This window comes from Hyperolius riggenbachi, chromosome 2 (genome assembly GCF_040937935.1).
Source record: "Hyperolius riggenbachi isolate aHypRig1 chromosome 2, aHypRig1.pri, whole genome shotgun sequence".
Classification (NCBI taxonomy): Eukaryota; Metazoa; Chordata; class Amphibia; order Anura; family Hyperoliidae; genus Hyperolius; species Hyperolius riggenbachi.
In genome coordinates, this window is record NC_090647.1 from 483,199,579 (window position 1) to 483,220,538 (window position 20,960).

At 44.6% G+C, this 20,960-nt stretch overlaps 1 protein-coding gene across 4 annotated transcripts in view; it reads right to left on the reverse strand.

Moving 5' to 3' along the window:
• Positions 1-20,960, reverse strand: part of ABR (ABR activator of RhoGEF and GTPase) — a 669,248-nt gene that overhangs the window by 558,305 nt on the left and 89,983 nt on the right. Inside the window, exon 1 of one of the 4 annotated variants that reach the window (XM_068270303.1) lies at positions 7,282-7,321. The exons of 1 other annotated variant lie outside the window; for it this stretch is intronic. In XM_068270303.1, coding sequence (XP_068126404.1) covers positions 7,282-7,306 — 25 coding nt within the window. In that variant the 5' untranslated portion in view covers positions 7,307-7,321. Of the gene's footprint in view, positions 1-3,743; positions 4,222-7,281; positions 7,322-20,960 lie in introns of those variants that run through there. 2 more of the 4 variants (XM_068270302.1, XM_068270307.1) reach the window with 2 other exon arrangements.

Genomic DNA, 20,960 nt, shown 5'->3' on the forward strand with positions numbered 1-20,960 from the left:
ATTCCAATTCTTTCAAGTTTGCCTCAGGCAGCAAAAAGTCTAGAACCGGCCCTGTATACAGGACATAGAGTGTGACAAAATTATGTTTTGCATTCAGGTGCCAGATGGGCATACCCATGTCCAGCAGCAATGGTATGGCTCATACCGTTGTTCACTCCTCCCATGAAGATGCCAGAGGCCGACGTGTGCCCAGCCCTAGAGAAGGCCAGGCTCCTTACATTGCTGCAGGTGCTTAGGAAGGCATTGGTGCACAATGACAGCTCCACACAAGACTAGTATCACTTTAGATGCCTATGATAACATTTGTGCAGGACCCGGGGCTTTAGCTTGCTGGAAACAGCCCACTCTCTGCAGAGCTGATCAGAGAGACAGTGGAATTATGGAGACAATGTATAGAACAACAGCAATGACTGACTTTTTAGGAACATTTTACTATTTTAACACAGACATTTCCTGTTTGCAATGCATTATCGGTTTTCATGCCCAAATCAAAACTAAAACATGGCTAGAAAATCCAAAACACATGGGGTCACCAGGGTTGTAGCTACAAAGTTATGGGCCCCAGTACAAGTTTTACATGACCATCCCATTGTTTGTATAATAGTGCCAATGATATTGATAATCAAAACCAGCCTTCTAGGGACAGCCAATGTGTAAGAGAGGTATAAATACATTACACCACTTACAGCACCAATAAAGAGTTATTGTAGTGACTGTAGGGAGCCCCATGTGGGCCCCTCAGGGCCATGAGTACTGGTGTGCTCGCAACCCCTGCATACCACTATCGCTATGCCACTTAGGTATTTTACTTTTCTTGCACTAAATTCGTCAAGAACAACTATTTGTAAGGTTAGAAATGGATAAGGAGAGAATTCATGAGAGACGTTTGTGACCACCACAATTGTTTGGTCTCTGTCAATGCAAAACTATTAACCATTTCACCATTTTAGTGGAAGCAGTCAGCAAGTATCAGTGGCTGTTTTTTGTGGTGAAATGACTGATCCTTCTCAGGGCTGGTGCACATTACAAGAGCTTTTCTAAGCGCTTTGTGATTTTAAAGGCTCTTGCTAATGTTATCCTATGTGTGTGTTCACACTGGAGCGATGTGATTTTGTAAAAAATCCCCCATAGCATTGCATTAGCAAGAGCTTTTAAAATCTAGCATTTAAAAATCACTTGTAATGTGAATCAGCCCTAAGTTAGAATTCTGATTGCTTAGAAGCGAGCCAATCAAATGGCACTTCCTGTCAGCCTTTACCAGCCCATTTCCAAGCTAAATACAATTTGCATTACATATGCATGCTAGCCAGAAATATTTGACCGCCTGGCCTTTAATCAGAACATGTACTGTACATCATTTGTCTCAAGGTGGCCACTAACAATCCAATTTCTAGTGAGAAATCGTTGGAGCAATCAGAAATTCTGATCGGATGAAAAATCGTTCACTACACCATCAACGAACCAATCTTTGCTTCCCATCTATCACAATCAACAAGAAAATCCAAATGTTGGTTTGACAAAAATCCAATCGGACGACTATTTTTATAATCATTTGTGCCCATCAACTGAGATTATTTACAACCAATCCGACCAGAATTTCTGATTGCTTGAACGATTATTCGCTAGAAATTGGACCGTTAGTGGCCACCTTCAGTTGTACAAATCTGTCAATTTACAACAATATAATACAGCCGTGGAAATATAGAGCAACAAGCACTGAAATACAAAAGACTGAGGTACTGAGAATATGAGCTCACCATTCAGAATACACACAGCTCCCTTACATATACTAGCTCTTGTACTGCTAATGCTCTGGGTGTGTTTCTTGGTACTACAGATATCTTCCACTGCAGCATTATTTTATGATCCCATGAAGAACATATAAAGGAGTTCTTTTGTAGATATTTAAAGAGGAGCTATAGTGAAAATAACGTAATTAACAAAATTACTTTTTTTTTTTTTTTTTTTTTACAATATTAATTTATAAATTATTTAGTTAGAGTTTGCCCATTGTGAAGTGTTTCCTCATGCCGATTAACATACTGAAATGTATCCCAGGTGGAGACATCTTCATTGGCAGGGGCATCACTGCAGAATGTTTGTTTAGTGAGAGTGTTGAAGCTAGTACAAAATGTCACTGGTCTCCCAGAATGCTCTGGGGAGGGGGGGGGGGGGGGGGAGATTCCTCATTGCTAATCAGCCTAGGCTAAGCATCACTGGGAGGACAGGGTTACATTTAATATACACTTCCTATATATTCTGATGCTGAAACCAGGGAAATTACGTAAAAGAAGGTATCCTGAATAATTGACTGCATGTCACTTAAGTGCTTCTAATCCCCTATTACAAAATATGAGCACCTCCCCATGGTACATTCTGTCTCCCTTACATGGAGGGGGAAATGTATCAAGACCAGTGCAAACTCAAACAGTTGCTAAGAGTAACGAGCACAATCATTGGGGTGGCCATATATATCAATTTTTCCAGCCAATTTGATCACTCTGCTAGAGAACCCCATGCCCAAATCCATTACCTTTCAATTAACAAGTAGTTTATCAACAGACGCTTAATCAGGTCATGTTACCAAAACTCGACTGAGTGGGCCAGGGCAGCATTAAGCAGTACGAGGCTAGCAGTTCAGATCATTTATCTATTAGAATTCAGCAGAAGTTTATTGTAATCCTGCCAAGGTAGTAGAACTGGTCACTACATTCCAAACGCTTGCCATATTGGGCGGTTATTGGTAACCTAATGTATGGCTCACATCATTTTCTTTAATGGCTGAAACCTGACCGGTTGCCCTAAGCAACTGGGTGGCTTCTGCTCCAGTTCCCTTTGCACCGGTCTGCACAGATCAGTCTCCGCCACAGACATCTCCCTACTCTGTGCACAGACAGGAAGAAAATCAAAGGAGCTGGATCTGCCACACATCTAGACAGAGCAGACAGCTGATCGCTCCAATGCCAGACTAATTTGAGCAGCAATGCCAGCCCCAGCTGGGAGAAAATGAGCACAGAATACCAGATGTGAACAGCGGCACGTAGGGGGGGTAGTAAGATGCCGGGAGCAGTTTCTGTCGCCAAGGAAGCCAGCCAAACCAGCCAGCGTAAAGCACAGGCGAAGAGCAAAAATTAACTAATTAAACCCACAACACAGCAGACGACCTGCCCCCCCCCCCCCCCCACCCCTCCTCCACACACTGGAGGAAATGTGAATATGAAATATGCATATGATGGTTCAGGGCAGGAAATCACACCTTTGATGAAACTGATGGAAAATTAAATTTACACATTTGGTCACCTTGCCACTGACCTTTCCATTTAAGGAGGAAATGTGTGCAGAGGGTGATTAATGCACGTGTTCGGCATGTAGGCTTCGTCCAGAGGAACGGTTTTATGTGGCCACACATTGCCACAGGTGTGAAACAACACACCCAATAAATCTCTATAGCACACAGGCAATGGTCACAAAGTACACTGTACTAATCCCCACACACCACCAGCCAGCTATGCGGTGTATGCAGGGCAAGCTAAAAGTAACTTATTTTATATGATTTCCCTACACACCAATATAAGTGTCACTGCAGGTGAGCAGCGCTATGACAGTGCAGCATTTCTATATTATGGAGTCGTGTGTGGCACAAACATCCCAATCAGTCACAGCTACGATAGATCTAAGCTATAGACTAGGTTTCCGATTTACAGGAGGTTCCAAGTGACATACACACATGCCCAGGCACTTACTGCTGTAGAGGGTATCTATCCAGGAGAGACGAGGCATCCCTTGGTGGCTCACGGGCTCCATGGTGTCTGATCTTATAGGTTCCTTCAGATCCCAACCTGCATCCCGGCAAAAGACTAGTGACCCTGGGGTGAGAGGATCAGACCAGGACGGCAGCTGCCTAGAGGGGTGAGCGAATCATCTCCGGCGGGGAGCAGTGTGTAAAGCGCAGAGCGGAGGACAGAGCACTGCAGGGGGACAGGCCAGGGCTTTGCAGAGGAAAAGGAGTACAGTATGTGAAAGGAGACAGGAGGGAGGTAGGCAGGAGGAGGCAAGCATCAAGCAGTAAAAGACAGCAAAGCATCAAGCAGAGAAAGGATGATCCAAGTGCCAATGATGCTCGACAAATCCAGGCTCATACATGAATGGAGATGATATTTAATAGGAGGGAAGAGACTGCTGGCTTTGTGTCCCTGAAGTTCCCTGTATGTGTTTACACTGAGGATGGAGGGGAGGGGGCTGTGTTAGGTGGAAAGGGAGAAGGGGTGGGCTGAAAGGGAAAGCGTTGTCCTGAAACTGACAGATGGGAGGGTGGTTTTTAGATGTTAATTAGCTGTGTCCTCTGCACAGAGGATCTACTCCCTACAGGCACCTGCTGGGGAGTACACCATGGCAGACCCCCCTCCTCACCTCAGTGTACAATACACGGGGAAAGGGGAAGGAGGGGGGTTCACCGCCCTTATCACACATGCACGATGGAGAGAAAATCCCACCATTCCAACTCTACTTTATTGTCCCCTGTGAGTCTGGGAAACCCTCTGATAAGATAATCAGTTCAGGGGTTTCCATGGCAGCCAAGCAAAGCAAAAGAATTATCTGAAAAGGACCACCTGGCTGCCTATAGACATACAGAGGTGCCACAGAAAAGGGTGTTTTCTTTAGTTGTAGATGTAGTAGGCATTTCAGGTTTTTACTGCAAGCTCTGTCCACATTTGTATCATTTCCCTTTGCTTCCTGCTTTACCAATGATGTCACCCAGAAGAAGTGAATAAGGGTAAGCTTCCCAGGTGGAGATCTCCTCTCCCCCTCATCTATCTTCCTACCCTACCAAGCTCACCTGTATTCCTGGCCCCCACCTGTATTCCCACCATTCATTCCCCTACTCTATTGAGTCACACCCTCCTGACCCCCACCTATGTTTTCACGCCACCTCTATTCTCCTACCCTACTGAGTCACATCACCTTACCTCCACCTACTCACTCATCCCTTTCTGCATCTTTACACACCGCATGTTCCCCCACTTATCTCACCAAACTGTGCCAAGTACTACCTTATACTGCTTACCCCTCATCTATCCTACAGCCTCACTACATCCAGGCTTTCTCATCTCTACTGCCCATCCCACCCTCTTATCTAGGAGCTCCCTGTCCAGCCTATTCACCTTTCTTTAAAATCCCTATTATGTTCATTTCGAATAATAAATAATAAGTCTTACCGTAGTGTGTGTGTGTGTGTGTGTGTGTGTGTGTGTGTGTGTGTGTGTGTGTGTGTGTGTGTGTGTGTGTGTGTGTGTGTGTGTGTGTGTGTGTGTGTGTGTGTGTGTGTGTGTGTGTGTGTGTGTGTGTGTGTGTGTGTGTGTGTGTGTGTGTGTGTGTGTGTGTGTGTGGATAGAGAAAGTATAGGGAGCCAGTAGTAGGCAGCCCCCAGTATAGGTAGCCAGAATATAGGTGGCTAGAGGTACCCCACAGTATTGGTAGTCCGATTATAGGTAGCCCAATATAAGTAGATTAATCCCCAAGTACAGGTAGTCAGATTAGCCCCCCCCCCCCCCCAAGGTGTAGGTAGCCAAATTAACCCTTTAAGTATAGGTAGCCAGATTATGACGGCAGCCTACTTCCCAAGTATAGGTAGCCAGATTAAGACCCCCCCTTCATATAGGTAATCTGATTAGCCCCAGTACAGGTAGCCCCCCAAGGAAAGGTAGTCAGACCATCCCCGCAAGTAGCCAGATTAGCGCCCCCCATATTGATATACAGATTAACACCCCCCAAGAATAGGTAGCCAGATTAATCCCTCCCACCCCCCAGCCAAGTATGTGTAGCGCTCCCCTGCCCCAATATGCAGAGTAAGCAAGCGTAGTGCTAGATAAGAGACATACTTTTTCATGGTTTCACAGATGATCTACCTTCTCTATACCTTTGAGTCTCTATGATTACAGCTCCTAATCCAGGTGATTAGAGAGGGTGCTGTAGTCATGGATATGAGATCACTAGGAGGAAAGTAGATCGTCGGTGGAGTCCGGAGAGGTTGGTAACTTCTCTCCAGCACTCCGCTCGCTTCTCTGCAATTCAGCGGGCAAACCATGGACTTTTACGAGGCCCGCTGTGGATCCACTTATTGTCAGCCAAGACCACCCTAGCCCCTTGGCTACGGGTTTCAGAGCAACCACTATGGCTGTTATGGTGATCCCTACGCTACTGCTACCCATCCACATTCTTGGACTCCTCACCACCTTATATTACTCAGTCACCAACAACCCACAACCATCACCTACATTCCTTACACACCACACAATACCGATTGTCTGCTTCCACAGCAATTCCTATTGTCTAAAATATGCGGCACCCAACAGGCTTATCTTTGCTTGCTCATCACAAAGGCTTTATTGATCAAGGGGCAATTTAGGGTTTCTTTACTAGATTTATGTTTAAAGTTCCTCTCATCAGGAAAAGCTAAAGGTGGCCATACATCAGGTGAATTAGCAGCCAATCGACCATCTGATTCAATAATTATCCAATCGGATGCAAATCGTTGCCCATTCAACGATTTGACCAATTTTAGCCCAAAATTGGTCAAATGTATTGATCGGACACGCTGCCAGATGTTGGGTCGCCACGCTCGATCGGATGCGCGGCGGTAGCAGCGTGCGACGGTCGAACCCCCAGCCGCTGCCCCCCCCCCCCCCCCCCCCAGTGTACATTTGCCCCGCCTCCAGGTGCCAATGCATTAATACTTTACCTCTCCACCACCTGCCCCTGTGTCGGGACTCGGCGGCAACCACATGGGGCGCAAACCCAGAAATTGAGTCTGGACACAGCGGTGGAGAGGCATTTATGCAGGGGGCGCGGAGTGTACATGTACACTAGGGGGGACAGCTGCCAGGGGTGGCGAGGGGGCAGATGCAGTGTCACAAGGCCGATTTTCCTCAGATTTCATGATGAAATCTGTGGTGTATGGGCAGGCAACAGATCTCTCACCGATCAGATTCAATCAGAGCGAGATGTCTCTTGGTCGATTTGCCCATACATAGTCTGATGTATGGGCACCTTAACGGTCACACAGAAGCAGTTTCGTATCACTTCTTCGTACAGAGCAGGTAGCAGTCAGGATTTAGTAAAAAGAGGAAGTGACATCAAAAAATGCCTATTCACTGCTCTACATGACCTTGGCCAATATTATAACTTTTATACAATCACATATCTGAAAACTTTTTTTCGTTTTATTCTGGATTAAAAAAAGTGGACTTGGTATCAAAGTGGGATATAATAGATAAGACTTACAGATTTCAGAAGGTCTACCTGTCATACACCTCTTCAGCGCAGCTGGAAACAGATTTACCACTGCCGGTGCCAGCCATTCAGAGTGCTGTAATGAAATGGAATCCTCTGTGCATCTGCTAACGTGTTAAGTCTGATGGGGAGAACTGCTACTGTGTCCGCCAGCAATCAATGAACTTGCTGGGAGAGCGATACTTGCGGACAACAAACCGTACAACAAACAAAAAGCATTTTAATTACTGGCTTTTATTATCTTTATCAGCAGATTCTTCACTCACCAGGATGAACTTTACAGTAATGGTGACAAATCTATGTAATTTTGCAGACTCCAATTAAGGTGCACACAGACGCTATGTGACTGTCCCCTGTAAGGACGGTTAGTGATTGTGCTGGGTGACAACACTTGGAATGATCACCGTACAGAAACCTGGCTTGACCAGCCAGTTCTGTCCAAAGAGGAAAGAAAAGTAGAACAGAAAGAGCTATTAGTATCAGTTGTTTTGTAGCACGGTGTAATGGATTGCTAAGGGCTCTTTCATACTAGCTAACACGTGCACAAACCTAATTTCGTGCATGCGTTATGACCTACGCCATGACGCCGGGAAGTTGCGTTTTGACGCGTATCTGCAGCGCTAGTTCTAACTCACCCAACGGGAAACAGCTTGTGCCGTACAATTAAAAGCTCCCAGAGGCGTTACAACGTAACGCTCTGGAAAGCGGTCTAACGTGAAAGTTAACATGAAAGTCAATAGACTTCCATGTTACTTTTCTCACTGCATCCAAGGTGCGTCCTGTCAAAACGGACAGAAAAGCTCCTAATGTTAAAAAGACCTAAACGATGAGACGCCTGTACCAACACTAGATTATCACCTCAGACAATCATGAACGGTCGTCTTCAGCAATAAAAGTTTAGCATCTGTACACTGCTTTATACTCTGTAAAGAAAAAAAAAAACAAGTTGCTTGCTGCAATAAAAAGAATTTCCCAGCGACTACACAGTTTCAGCTATTTCTGAAAAACATTTGAAAGCAATTGTTGTTTATCATAGTCACATTTTTGGTTACTGGTTTGCCATACATTCATCGAGGGAATTTTCTACTTTGAGGAAAGAAGAAAAAAATTGTTTTTTGCAAATTCAATTTGTAAAATATTTTAAAACTAATTTCAAACAAAATATTAATGTGTTTTACTTAACCCTTTATGGTAAGTGGGAAGGGAAACAGGAAATTTGGGCACCTGCGATAAATGGAAAATTTGGGCACCGCCTTAGGCACTAATGTTAATTATCAGCAACCAAGCAGAAATGTAGGCGCCAGGTAAAATGTATTGTTAACATTCTAGTTTATCTAGTTAATATTCTAGTTAATCGTTAATTGTTTATTGTTAATATCATTTACGTGGCAGGGGGACAGTTAAGGTTAGGTGTCAGAAAGTGGGTTTGCGCCAAGGTGGAGCGGTAAAAGTTAGCATCTGGTACGGGGTTCCTGACGCATTAAGCCTGGAATATTAACCACTTAAGCCTATCTGGACAAACATTCTCGTCCAGATAGGCTGAGCGCGCTCCCGCCGGCCGTTGTCCCAGCGATCAATGAATGGTATTATAGCTCCCATTCATTGATCGAAGTCCCCCGCAGAAAAAACGATAGCCTCTTATCAGAGGCTGCGGTTCTTCTGAGTTAAAAAAAAAAAAAAAAAAAGTTTCCCATCCTCATTCATGTTCCTGGAAGAGTGATCGTTCGCTTCCAGGACTTTTTGACTGTGGCCATCTTGTGGCCAAATAGTAAAACTACACCAACATCCATTTTTCGTTAAATAAATACATTATTTTACATTTAAAATTAGCTGTTTACCTCCCACACCAAAAATTACCCAAATAAAATTTTTAATGCAAAAAAAAAAAAATGTAAAAAATCACAATAAAAACAAAAAACAAATAGTTACCTAAGGGTCTGAACTTTTTAAATATGCATGTCAAAGGAGTATATTAATATAAATTTTTAAATTATGGGCTTGTAAATAGTGATGGACGCAAATTGAAAAAAATGCCCCTTTATTTCCAAATAAAATATCAGCGCCATACATTACATAGTTACTTGGGTTGAAAAAAAGACATGCGTCCATCGAGTTCAACCACCACATTGTGATAGGGACATTTAAATGGTGTAGTAAGCGGGACAAATGGGAAAATAAAATACATGGGTTTTAATTACGGTAGCATGTATTAATTTCAAACTATAATGTCCTGAGAAATGATTTTTTTCCATTTCTTTCTTAATATTCCTGTTAAAATGGATTTAGAATAAAATAATTCTTAGCAAAATGTATCACCCAAAAAAAGCCTAATTGGTGGCAGAAAAAGCAAGATATAGATCCATTCATTGTGATGAATAGTAATAAAGTTATTGGCAAATGAATGGGAGGTGAAAGTTGCTCAGATGCAAAAAGTGAACAACCTTGTGGGCTGAAGTGGTTAAACCTTTTCACAATATTTTAACTTTCTGAGATTTTGATTTTGGGGTTTTCATAAGCTGTAAGCCATAATCATCAAAATTATAACAAATAAAGGCTTGCACTATCTCCCTTAGCATGTTATGAGTCTATTTTACATATTAGATTCACCATTTAAGCTGAATTACTGAAATAAATGAACCTTTGCATGATATTCTAATTCTTCGAACTTCTCCTGCATCGCCGCACTCAAATTTCCTGGACTCTATTTCACGTATGCTGTATGAAGAGGGATCAAAAATGATTCCCTTTACCTAGTCATTTGGGAGGGATATGTAGGCAGTACCCTTATTGTTACAGTGGGCCTCAATAATAACATTTTTTATTAAAATTAAGTTGCAAAAAGGCATGGAATTTCCTTTTAACGTGTAATAGCGGGTTAATCTAACAGTTAGAGTCAGGTGAAAGGTCAATGTAAAGACTTCATTAGTGAAAAGATTTGTAGTGCAACGGCTTATGCAGTGTTCTCCCCAGGATCTTTTAGCCGGGTGCTCCTCCCGGCTAGTTTTGATGACCACCCGGCTGTCATCGGCTCACCTCCTCCTATGTGGTAAGCAGAGTCGGTCACAGAAGTACTGGCCCTGCATTCTCTCATCTCGCCCCACCCGGCTACTATTTCATGCCACCCGGCTGGAAAAAAATTCTAGGGAGAACACTGTTATGCCAGGGTCACCGGTGGGCTCCCATCTACTGAGGGTTAGGGCTGGTGTTCAATCAGTCCTCATTAGATAATAGGGGTTAAAAAGGTAGTTCACTCCATTCTATCTTTATTCTATTGCAAGCTTTCATGAAGAGTAAGTAGAAAGTAATTTCAACCTCAAATTATTTCTATAATTCTGTCCATTTTTTCAGGATTTGTGTACAGAACCATGTAAATATATGTATTTTTCTCATTATTTAAATTTGATATACCGTAGTTTTTTATTTTCAAAAGTTAATCTGAACAAAAACATTGCTGGAAGTAGTCATGGTTACTTCATACCCTGTTCAGTAAGGCTCGGTTCCCACTTGCAAGGAAAACATTACTTTTTTCTGCAGCACAGCAAATCTGAGTATACAGATCCAATGCAGACGCATGGGTCTGCTTACACTTGCAATTAAAAACAGATGCATTTGCTAAACGCAAAGTTCTGACCTGCAGCATTTTTCCAGACAAAGGCAGGCCCCGAACAGCCAATCATGGAAGAACACTCCAGTAGGCGACCTCTTTACAGTTACATTCAGAGATACCCCAGTCTCCTCAGAACATGCAGTGCAGCAGTAGATGATAAAGGATACAGGAGAAGATTTCCTTTTTCTAACTGGTGGCTGTACCGGCCAATGCCATTCTAATACTGCTGCTCACCCCCTCGGCCACTCATCCTCCCAGAAAGAAACCTAGAGATAAGAGTTTCAGTTCAAGTAAATTTCTGGAATGTAGTAGAGGGATCATTCTGCAATAATATCTTACCTGCATATTGTTGGGCATCTCACTGATTCCCAATACAATGCAAGACTGGTCCCTAATCCCGACACTGCCTGCACCAATACGATACAGATCAAGAGGATTTCCCCGCCTAGAACCCCCAACCCTGAGGTAACAGAGTGACCATGAATCCCCCACACCTATCCCAGCAATGCTTAGTAATAATACCCAACCATCCAGATGTCCATAAAATGCGAGAAATCTTGTCGCTGTTAAAGCGGAAGCAATCCCACGAGGTGATGGTTTTTATTTATGTCTGGATCTGGAGCATTTCATTTACTTCCTGTATTTGGTGGCTGATGAGAGGTGCCAGGAGGGGGCACAATCCTGCTATATTGTTCTGGCGGTGTGTGTGTGTGTGTGTGTGTGTGTGTGTGTGTGTGTGTGTGTGTGTGTGTGTGTGTGTGTGTGTGTGTGTGTGTGTGTGTGTGTGTGTGTGTCCCAGCACCATTATAATAACATTACAGTCAATGGTGGCACCCAGGTAAGGCGCAGTGCGGCAGTCAGCATGCGCCGAAGTGACTTGCTTCGCTTTCCTAGCCACAGAAGACAGAGAAAGCTGCTATTGACATCAGAATGTACAATCTCTTCGAATCAGAAGAGAGTCAATGCTGCAGTATGGCCGCTCAATCGGCCCTATGACTGATTTCAGCCAGAAGTTGGTCAAAAGGATAAATCGGACAGGCTGGAACAGAGCTCAATATCATGACAATCAGTGGTCCCCCAATCCGTGTCCAGTAAAGTGTCCGCCCCCCCAGAATGCCACTGCTCACCTTTTTAAAGTCTTACCTCTATGCCGGCACAACTCCTGGCCTTCGCCGGTCACCCCATGACATTGGTGCATGTTTGACGTCACATGCAGGGGTGTGGAGTTGGAGTCTGAGCAATTCTGGGTACCTGGAGTCAGAGGTTTCATAAACTGAGAGGACGGAGTTGGAGTCGGATGTTTTTTGTACCCACTCCATAGCCCTGCATGGGCCGTGGAGTCAGAGTCGAAGCAATTTTAAGTATCTGGAGTGGAAGATTTCATAAACTGAGGAGTCGGATGATTTTTGTACCAAATTCTCAACTCACAGGTGTCGAGTCATGTGGTCCTGTCGAGGGAAAGGTGAGACTTTAAAACACTGAGCACAGACACGGGGTTGGGGAGTGTACACTTTGGGGGGTGGCCTGGCAGGCAAAGGTAGCGCGAGGCCGATTTCTGATAGATTTCATGCTGAAATCTGTTGGAAATCTCTGTACGGTGAATGGGCAGACAAGGTCTCTCTCTGATTAGAAAAGGATCTATCTAGTGGTCCATCTGTCTATACATTGAGGACCGGTAAGCAAGGAGAAAGCCCGGTCTGCAGTTAATAGCACTTCTCTCACCACACTTACAGCAGTAACCACACCGAGGCCAGATAAACCATGAACATTAGGATCCTGTTTCAAGCATGTTTGACTTAAGTGGCCCAGTGGACATCTCGCTGCTTATTTCCCACACTCTCACTCATTCACAGCCATGGAGTTTGACAGCTGTAAAAGCATATCGCTGATGCGGTGGTACCTCATCCATGCCTCACACACACACTTGGTTCTGAGCCCGGAAGCTGGAAGCCAAGCAGCATTTATACAAGAAGACTGTTGTGAAAACAGTAATGATTAGTTGTGCCCCAGAGCGGCTCACATTTCCCTGTCTTCAGATCCTTTGTGTCCTGCCTCCGGTTTCTGAAACCGCAGAACAAAGGGCTTCGCTCTCACTTAAGAAGTTACATGCAGCTGATTTAAAGCATCCAAGCAACCGAGAACAGGGACCTGTGTGTTCCTGTGAACTCGCTTTGTAGTACGGTGTCTTCAAGGGCAGCTCAATAAAAGTAAAAACAGAAAAGGGCTTCCATAAAGGGCAATCTACCAAGTATTACATAAAATGCAAAATGAATCATCACGTCAACCAGATTGGTCAAATGTAAAACTTAAGCTTTTTGATTAAACACTTCACCACTTAGGGGATTTTCCCCTTATGGACCAGAGCAATTTTCACCTTTTAGCGCTCCTTCCTTTAATTCACCAACAACTTTATCACTACTTACCACAACAAAATGATCCATATCTTATATTTCCACCACCAATTTGGGTGGTACGCTATGCTAAGACTTATTTTATTCTTAATGCATTTTAACAGGAATAATAATAAAAAAAATGGAAAGAAGTCATTATTTCTCAGTTTTCAGCCATTACAGTTTTAAAAGAAAACATGCTACTGTGGATAAAATCCACACATTTTATTTGCCCATTTGTCCTTGTTATTACAACGTTTATATTATGTACGTACCACAATTTATGGTGACAGTATTTTATTTGGAAATAAAGGTGTATTCTTTTCAGTTTTGCATCCCCCACTAATTACAAGCCCTTACTTACAAAAAATAACAGCAATATACTCGCAAGACATACCGGTACACGTTAAAAAAGTAGAGTACCATAGGTAACTATGTTTGTTTCTTTTTTTTTTTTTTTTCAAATGTCACTTTTTTATATAAATATATAAAAATATTTTATTTTGCCAACTATTGGAGAGTCGGAGGTAAGGGGTTAACTGTAATGGGAGCATTTATGTACCCATTTGTATTTAATTTAATGTATCACAGTGTATTTATCTTCGGTTTATGGGGGTTAGGCAGAAGGGGGATCTTAGGGTTAGGCACCACAGAGGGGGGGGTCTTAGGGTTAGGCACCACGTGGGGGGTGTCTTAGGGTTAGGCACCACCAGGGGAAGGTTCTGTGTGAGAGTAGGGTTAGGTTTAGCCATAATAAAATATTAGTAATCATTACCATTCATTCACGGAATTCATCAGTACCATATCGCTAATTGTAGCGATATTCTACTAGCAGCAATCTCCTGCACCCTTTTTTCCAGGCGTCTTTTTTTCATGTATGCCTCTGGCTACCTATACTGGGAGGGGGGGCTTTCTGGCTACCTATACTGGGAGGAGGGGCTTTCTGGCTACCTATACTGAGGGGGAGAGAGATATCTCTGGCTACCTACACTGGGGTGGGCTTTCTGGCTACCTATACCAGGGGGGCTCTCTGGCTACCTATACTAGAGTGATCCCTGGCTACCTATACTGCAGAGGGAAAGGGGGGCCTCTCTGGCAGTAACTGAAAGTGAATCTCTGGATATCTATACCTAGGGCTCCTTCGGCTACTTATACTGGGAATACATCTGGTTATGGGTACTGGGGGCTCCCTCTGGCTACTAACTACTGGAGGCTACCTTTCCTGAGGGCTACCCAATACTTGGGGACACATCTAGCTGCTCCCTCACAACAGAGTGCCACAGTCTGTAAAGGAAGGGGAGGTCAGGGGTTTTTCCAGGTTTGAGCCATCAAGCCTAGAAACTGCCCTTCAAAAGAGAAAGACAACCTCCTGCCAGAAAGAAACCCATTGCCTGAGGAACTGCTGCCAGAAAGAGACCCACTGCCTGAGAAGCTGCAGACAGAGAGAGACCTGCCGCTTGAGAGGTAATGTGTACTTCGTTATAAAGGGGTGCAGGGCATTACCCATCTGAGGGGTAACTACATAGACAGGTAATTTAACACGGGTTTCTAACACAGATTGAAGAATATAAAAGATTCAGAAGATCCAAGTGGTTTGAGAACATTTAGAACCGGATTTGGATTCAAGAAAATTCGGCATTCATCCCATTTTAATAATAAACCAATCCTAATTTAAACATTTAAGTCTACATGGCCCTAGTCTTTGGGCCTGGTCAGCATCATTTAATTAACAATTTGTGTACGTTTTTATGAAAATGTGTTTGTTCAGGAGACAATAACGACCAGGAGATGGTTAATATACAGCCAGTGATGACAAGTAATTAAGAATATACTTGTATAATACTCAAAACCCCATATTAACAAATAAGCCTCTCTTGTAAAATGTCATGCCAACAAACAAGTAAAGTTAAAAAATACTGCCCTTTTACCGCTTTTCTTTAATTAGCTTCCAATTAAAATACCATGACAGCAGGGAATTCTGGAATAAACTGAAGAAAACAACCCTTGGCTAGTGTGAAAATGTTGACTCCATTTGTAGTTTAGTGGATTAAGTGGTTTTAATTAACAAGATCACAAACTCTGTTGAGAAATGGAAGTTGGCAGAAATCATACACCACTGAAGCTTTGTACAGACCGGGAACCTGGCTAAACCGTGTCTGCAGTATGCCTACAAGCAAGCCATACACAGGTCCATAGCTACTCCATCCACCAAGCAATCTGTCGGGAGTAGGGATTAAATCTTCATACACACTCTAGATTACTCTCAGCTGAGACAGCTAGTGAGGGTTACCGCTGTCAAAAGCCTAGTGTGTGTATAGCGGCACCCGATGCCCCTCGGCGAGCAGTTTGCCTGGCCCTCCGTGGCCAAGGGTATTGCTCTCACCCACTGCTCGCCCTGGGCATTTCCCATCAGCCCTAGTCCCCCTGCGTAGCAACCTAACCCTATATCTAGGCCTACAGGCTAGTGATGAATCTATACATTCTCGGCCTTGCACTGTCGTTCAAGGGTTTGAGTCCCAATCCTTCCTGTACAAGATTACTTGTACATGTGTAGGAGGCTTAAGGCCAAACTTGTACCATTCAATCTCAATCAAATCTCAGAAGGCCTAGTCGTGCATGCATGACCCGGACAGGCGTGCTAGCCCCAGCTGGGACAGTTCTGCGCAGGCACTGAAAGTTTCCAGGAATAGGAGTGCGACAGGGGAGTGCATCTGGCCGGGCAAAGCATGGGCGACGAAGCACAACTCGGCTGGGCTTTTTGTGCCGTATTGCAGGGGGACCCGGGGAGACAGCTAGGGACTGAGCAGCCTCAAGGTGGCTTAAGGAAGCACCAGGTGAGTATAGAACATGAAATGGCTTTTAACTCAGGTTCACTTTAAAACGGTTTTCAGTGCCAGCTTCTCTCCCTGCTTGCTGTTGCATGTATTTATTTATATTTAAAGCATTTATCCTTAAAGGAAACCTGTAGGGGAAAAAGTGCCCAATTTGGGCACTTAAAGGGGAACTTCAGCCTAAACAAACATACTGTCATTAAATTACATTAGTTATGCTAATTAGAATAGATAGGTAATATAATCTCTTACCCACCCTGTTTTAAAAGAACAGGCAAATGTTTGTGATTCATGTGGGCTGCTATCTTTGTCATGGGGGCAGCCATCTTTTTGGTTGAAAGGAGGTGACAGGGAGCATGAGACACAGTTCCAACTGTCCTGTGTCCTGATAACCCCTCCCAGCTGCACGCGCTAGGCTTCAAATGTCAAATTCAAAATGTTAAAAAAAAAAATTGCACCAAAACAGCAGAATTAGAACAACATCAGAAATCCCATCATGCTTTGCACAGCATCAGGGGAAAAATGCCCTGGCAGTTTTCTTCTGTGCAGCTAAAAATGAGGCTTATATAAGAGAAACAAAGTTGTGATGCTGTGAAACTGTTAAAGAAACACCAAGCCTTTTCAGTGTTGTGGAGTCGATTTTTAGTCTGGAGGTTCACTTTAATAAACGGAAGCCTCTGGATCCTAATGTGGCCAGCCCGAGCCAGCGCTGGCACCCCCGAACTAACCTAAACAATAATAATGACAGTCACTTGCCTGGCAGAAATAGCCAAGCCTGATTGAGTCTGCTCTACTGTGAAAGCGCAGATGACGCCCGCCTGCACTGTAGAGCAGACCTCACTGGGCACAGCTATTTCCACCGGAGCGGCAAGCTACGACTGTGCACAGCGGAGAAAAGAGTCAACAAGACTCGAGAGTCCAGCGCTGGATAGCATCCGCTGAGGAGGATGGGGGAAGCCTCTTTAGGATCCTGAGGCGAGTACCCCCTACCCCCAGGGGCACTTTTCTTTACTTCAGGTTCACTTTAAGGGATGGTCAATGACCAGGACAATACAGGATAATCCAAATTTGGTTAGCAAATTCATGCCGCTTTGAAATTATATTTAAAGCACACTTCAAACAATTTTGTGTTTTTGTTATGATAAGTATAGAAAAGCCTCTTGCTAGTCTTTGGATTAGTTCTGGTGTTATAACTGAGAACGGACGACTCCTGCACTGTGCAGCTGATTACCCATGTAGCAAGTTCCAGGAACACCAGGGCATGGACACATTCCATGCTTGCAAAGCATTACCAATACAAATTACAGTCAGTTGTGGGAATTCACAGGTAAATGTAAGCAGAAATAGAAAGACTTGTGCATCAGCGACATAAGTTCATGATCATTTTATTTTCTTCCTTTAAATGAAAGAGGGGTTTAAATTAGATGAAAACAGCCAGATTGACAACTGCCCATTGTCAACCTAAGGATGCATTGTAACATGGCATAAAACTGTCACATTTCAGTATACAGATAAACATAGCACATACATGGTATTTCTTTTCACATTCTCTGCATTAGGGCTCATTCACACAAGAGAGCCACGTACACGTTGGCAGAAATGCGTTCCCTTTTCTCGCTGTGTACACTTTCATTTCTCCTGGTTATCTAACACTGAAACATGCATTTTCAGGGGGAAATAATTATGATGCTTATTGAAGCACACCCAGACTCTTGCACAGCACACAATGAAAAGTTTTCATTAAACAAATGCTGAAGAAATCCACTGCTCTGAGCCCTGTGTGTTTGTTTAGCTACATCAGAGTATAATTAGGATCTATTTCCACAAGCTGTGAATCGCAGCACTTTTCCGCACACAATTTCGGATGTGGAATCACAGCCTATTGAAATCAATATAGCAATGAAAGGCACAGTTGTAGCGATTTGGCTGCAGCTTCGCAGCAGGACATGAGCAGTGTCTGATTCTGAAACTGAGCCTTATCAGTAGCTGTACAGGAAAAGACTGAGGCTTAATTCTTTCTGTGCTCTCTGCAAAGTTAAAGGTAAAACTTCAGTTTCTTTCTTTCCATAAATCGTAATGAAGAATTTTTTTCCCCTAAAGGTTATCATGCTGTGCTTTATCTGTTTGAGCAGACAGGTTCTGATTTTAGATCCACTTGAAAAATGCAACACATGGTGCAAAATGTAAGCACATTAGTGTGAATGTACATCTGAAATGTGTTTATCAAAAACACATATGGAAAAAAGTAAAGGGGGAATTACTGCAAGTCTGTATGATGCCAGACTTGGCTTTAGATTATGGACTGGGGTTCCGACATGACCAGTGACCCACCTTTGACTTTGTCTACAATGTCATTGGCTTGTAAACATCATCAAGGTGACAGCCGTCACAGAGGAGACAACACAGCTAGCTGTTCCCCAGACAGCGAGTTCCGTGCAGCTGTGCTTTGCAGACAAATCAGTACTTGTCCCGCTCCTACAGAGACTGAGCAGCTTAAAATAAGAACAGGGACACACAGGTCAAGACAATTTTTCACCTCCTACATCTCTTGTAAACAGGAGATGAAGGAGCGGATGCTGCCTGCTTTACCAAGCTGCAGAACTGCTGTTGTGGGTTTCACACCTCTATAAGCAATGACTTTGAACTGTAAAGCAGCAGTCAGGATGAGTCATGTCAGCTGAGAAGGCTCGGTACAGTGTACAAGCACCATCAGCTAACGTATGTGGCTTTTTGCATAAACCTCTAGAATGGCAGACAGAAAATCTGCTGCATAGTCTAATTTTAATGGTGTGAATGGTGCAGTTTGTACTTCCACAGTAGAACCGGAAATTGCTTCCGAATGACTTTCAGGCCGGATTCACACTGCTAACCCCGGGGGAGTGGTGCGAAGTGATCGGATGGTCGTATAGCAATGATAAAAAAAAGCCGATGGAGATCACTGCGGCAATGTGCGGTAATCTCTATTCTAGCTGCAGGCCAAGCAGGAAGTGAGGCTCTCTAGCATGCAGCACGGTGGCTTAGTGGTTAGCGCTATCGCCTTGCAGCACTGGGTCCCCGGTTCAAATCTCAGCCAGGTCAACATCTGCAAGGAGTTTGTATGTTCTACCCGTGTCTATGTGAGTTTCCCCCGGGTACTCCAATTTCCTCCCACATCTCAAAAACATACAGATAAGTTAATTGGCTTCCCCCTAAATTGTCCCTAGACTATGATACACTACATGATACATACATATACATAAACCTATGGTAGGGATTAGATTGTGAGCCCCTCTGAGGGACAGTTAAAGGGAACCTAAACTGAGAAGGATATAGATTTTTCCTTTTAAAATAATACCAGTTGCCTGACTCTCCTGCTGATCCTGTGTCTCTAATACTTTCAGCCACAGCCCCTGAACAAGCATGCAGGTCAGGTGCTCTGACTGAAGTCAGACTGGATTAGCTGCATGCTTGTTTTAGGTGTGATTCAGCCACTACTGCAGGCAAAGAGATCAGCAGGACTGCCAGGCAACGAATTGTTTAAAAGGAATCATCCATATCCCTCTCATTTAGGTTCCCTTTAACCTCCCTGGCGGTATGGACGAGCTGAGTTCGTCCAGCAAAAAAAACTTGCAAAAAGTGGTAATGACGAGCTGAGCTCGTCCATTGACAGGGAGATTTCCGGTTTCTCTGCCCCGCTGGCTGCATTTTTTTCTCATCAGAGGGATTCCCCAGGATGGCTGGATGCCTGACTGCACACTGTGGGTAGCGATCTGTGCTACACCAGCATGCAGAACAAGCATCCAGCCACCCTAGGGAATCCCTGGGCAGCCAGCGGGGCAGAGAATGTGCGGGGGTTCCCCCTTGTATGTGGAGGCTATGTGGAGGGGGATCCCCTTCAATGGTGGCTATGTGGGCGGGGGGATCCCCCTCTGTGCGGGTGGGGGGATCCCCCTTCAATGGTGGCTATTTGGGTGGCCTATCCCCCTCCAAACCCCCTCCCTTCCGATCCCCCCCCCCCCCCCTGTCTCAGCCCGTTGAGTAAATGGCTGCAGCGCACTCCCTCCTCCATCTCCGAAGTCTCGTTCTCCGTACAGTTACATTACGAGATTTGGCCACCAAGTCTCGTAATGTAACTGTACGGAGAACGAGACTTCGGAGATGGAGGAGGGAGTGCGCTGCAGCAGTCGCTGGAGTAAGCCCTCGGGTGAGTGCACCTATTTACTCAACGGGCTGAGACGGGGGGGGGGGGGATCGGGAGGGAGGGGGTTTGGAGGGGGATAGGCCACCCAAATAGCCACCATTGAAGGGGGATCCCCCCACCCGCACAGAGGGGGATCCCCCCGCCCACATAGGCACCATTGAAGGGGATCCCCTCACCCGCACAGAAGGGGATCCCCCCGCCCACATAGCCATCATTGAAGGGGATCCCCCCACCCACACAGAGGGGGATCCCCCCGCCCACATAGCCGCCATTGAAAGGGATCCTCCTACCCGCACAGAGGGGGATCCCCCTCCACATAGCCTCCCGCATACAAGGGGGAACCCCTGCACATTCTCTGCCCCGCTGGCTGCCCAGGGATTCCCTAGGGTAGCACAGATCACTACTCACAGCGTGCTAGGATGGGGGGGGGGACATCTGGCAACCTATAAATCTGGCTAAACACCTGGCTCACTATATACCTGGCTTCACATCTGGCTCACTATATACCTGGCTACCTATACATCTGGCTATACATCTGGCTAACTATACCTGGCTGCACATCTGGCTACCTATACATCTGGGTCTTATACTCACCATTGGCGTGCTGATCCCTCGTCGCGTACCTCTGATAGCTTCCCCAGTGTCTTCTTCCATGTCCCTTG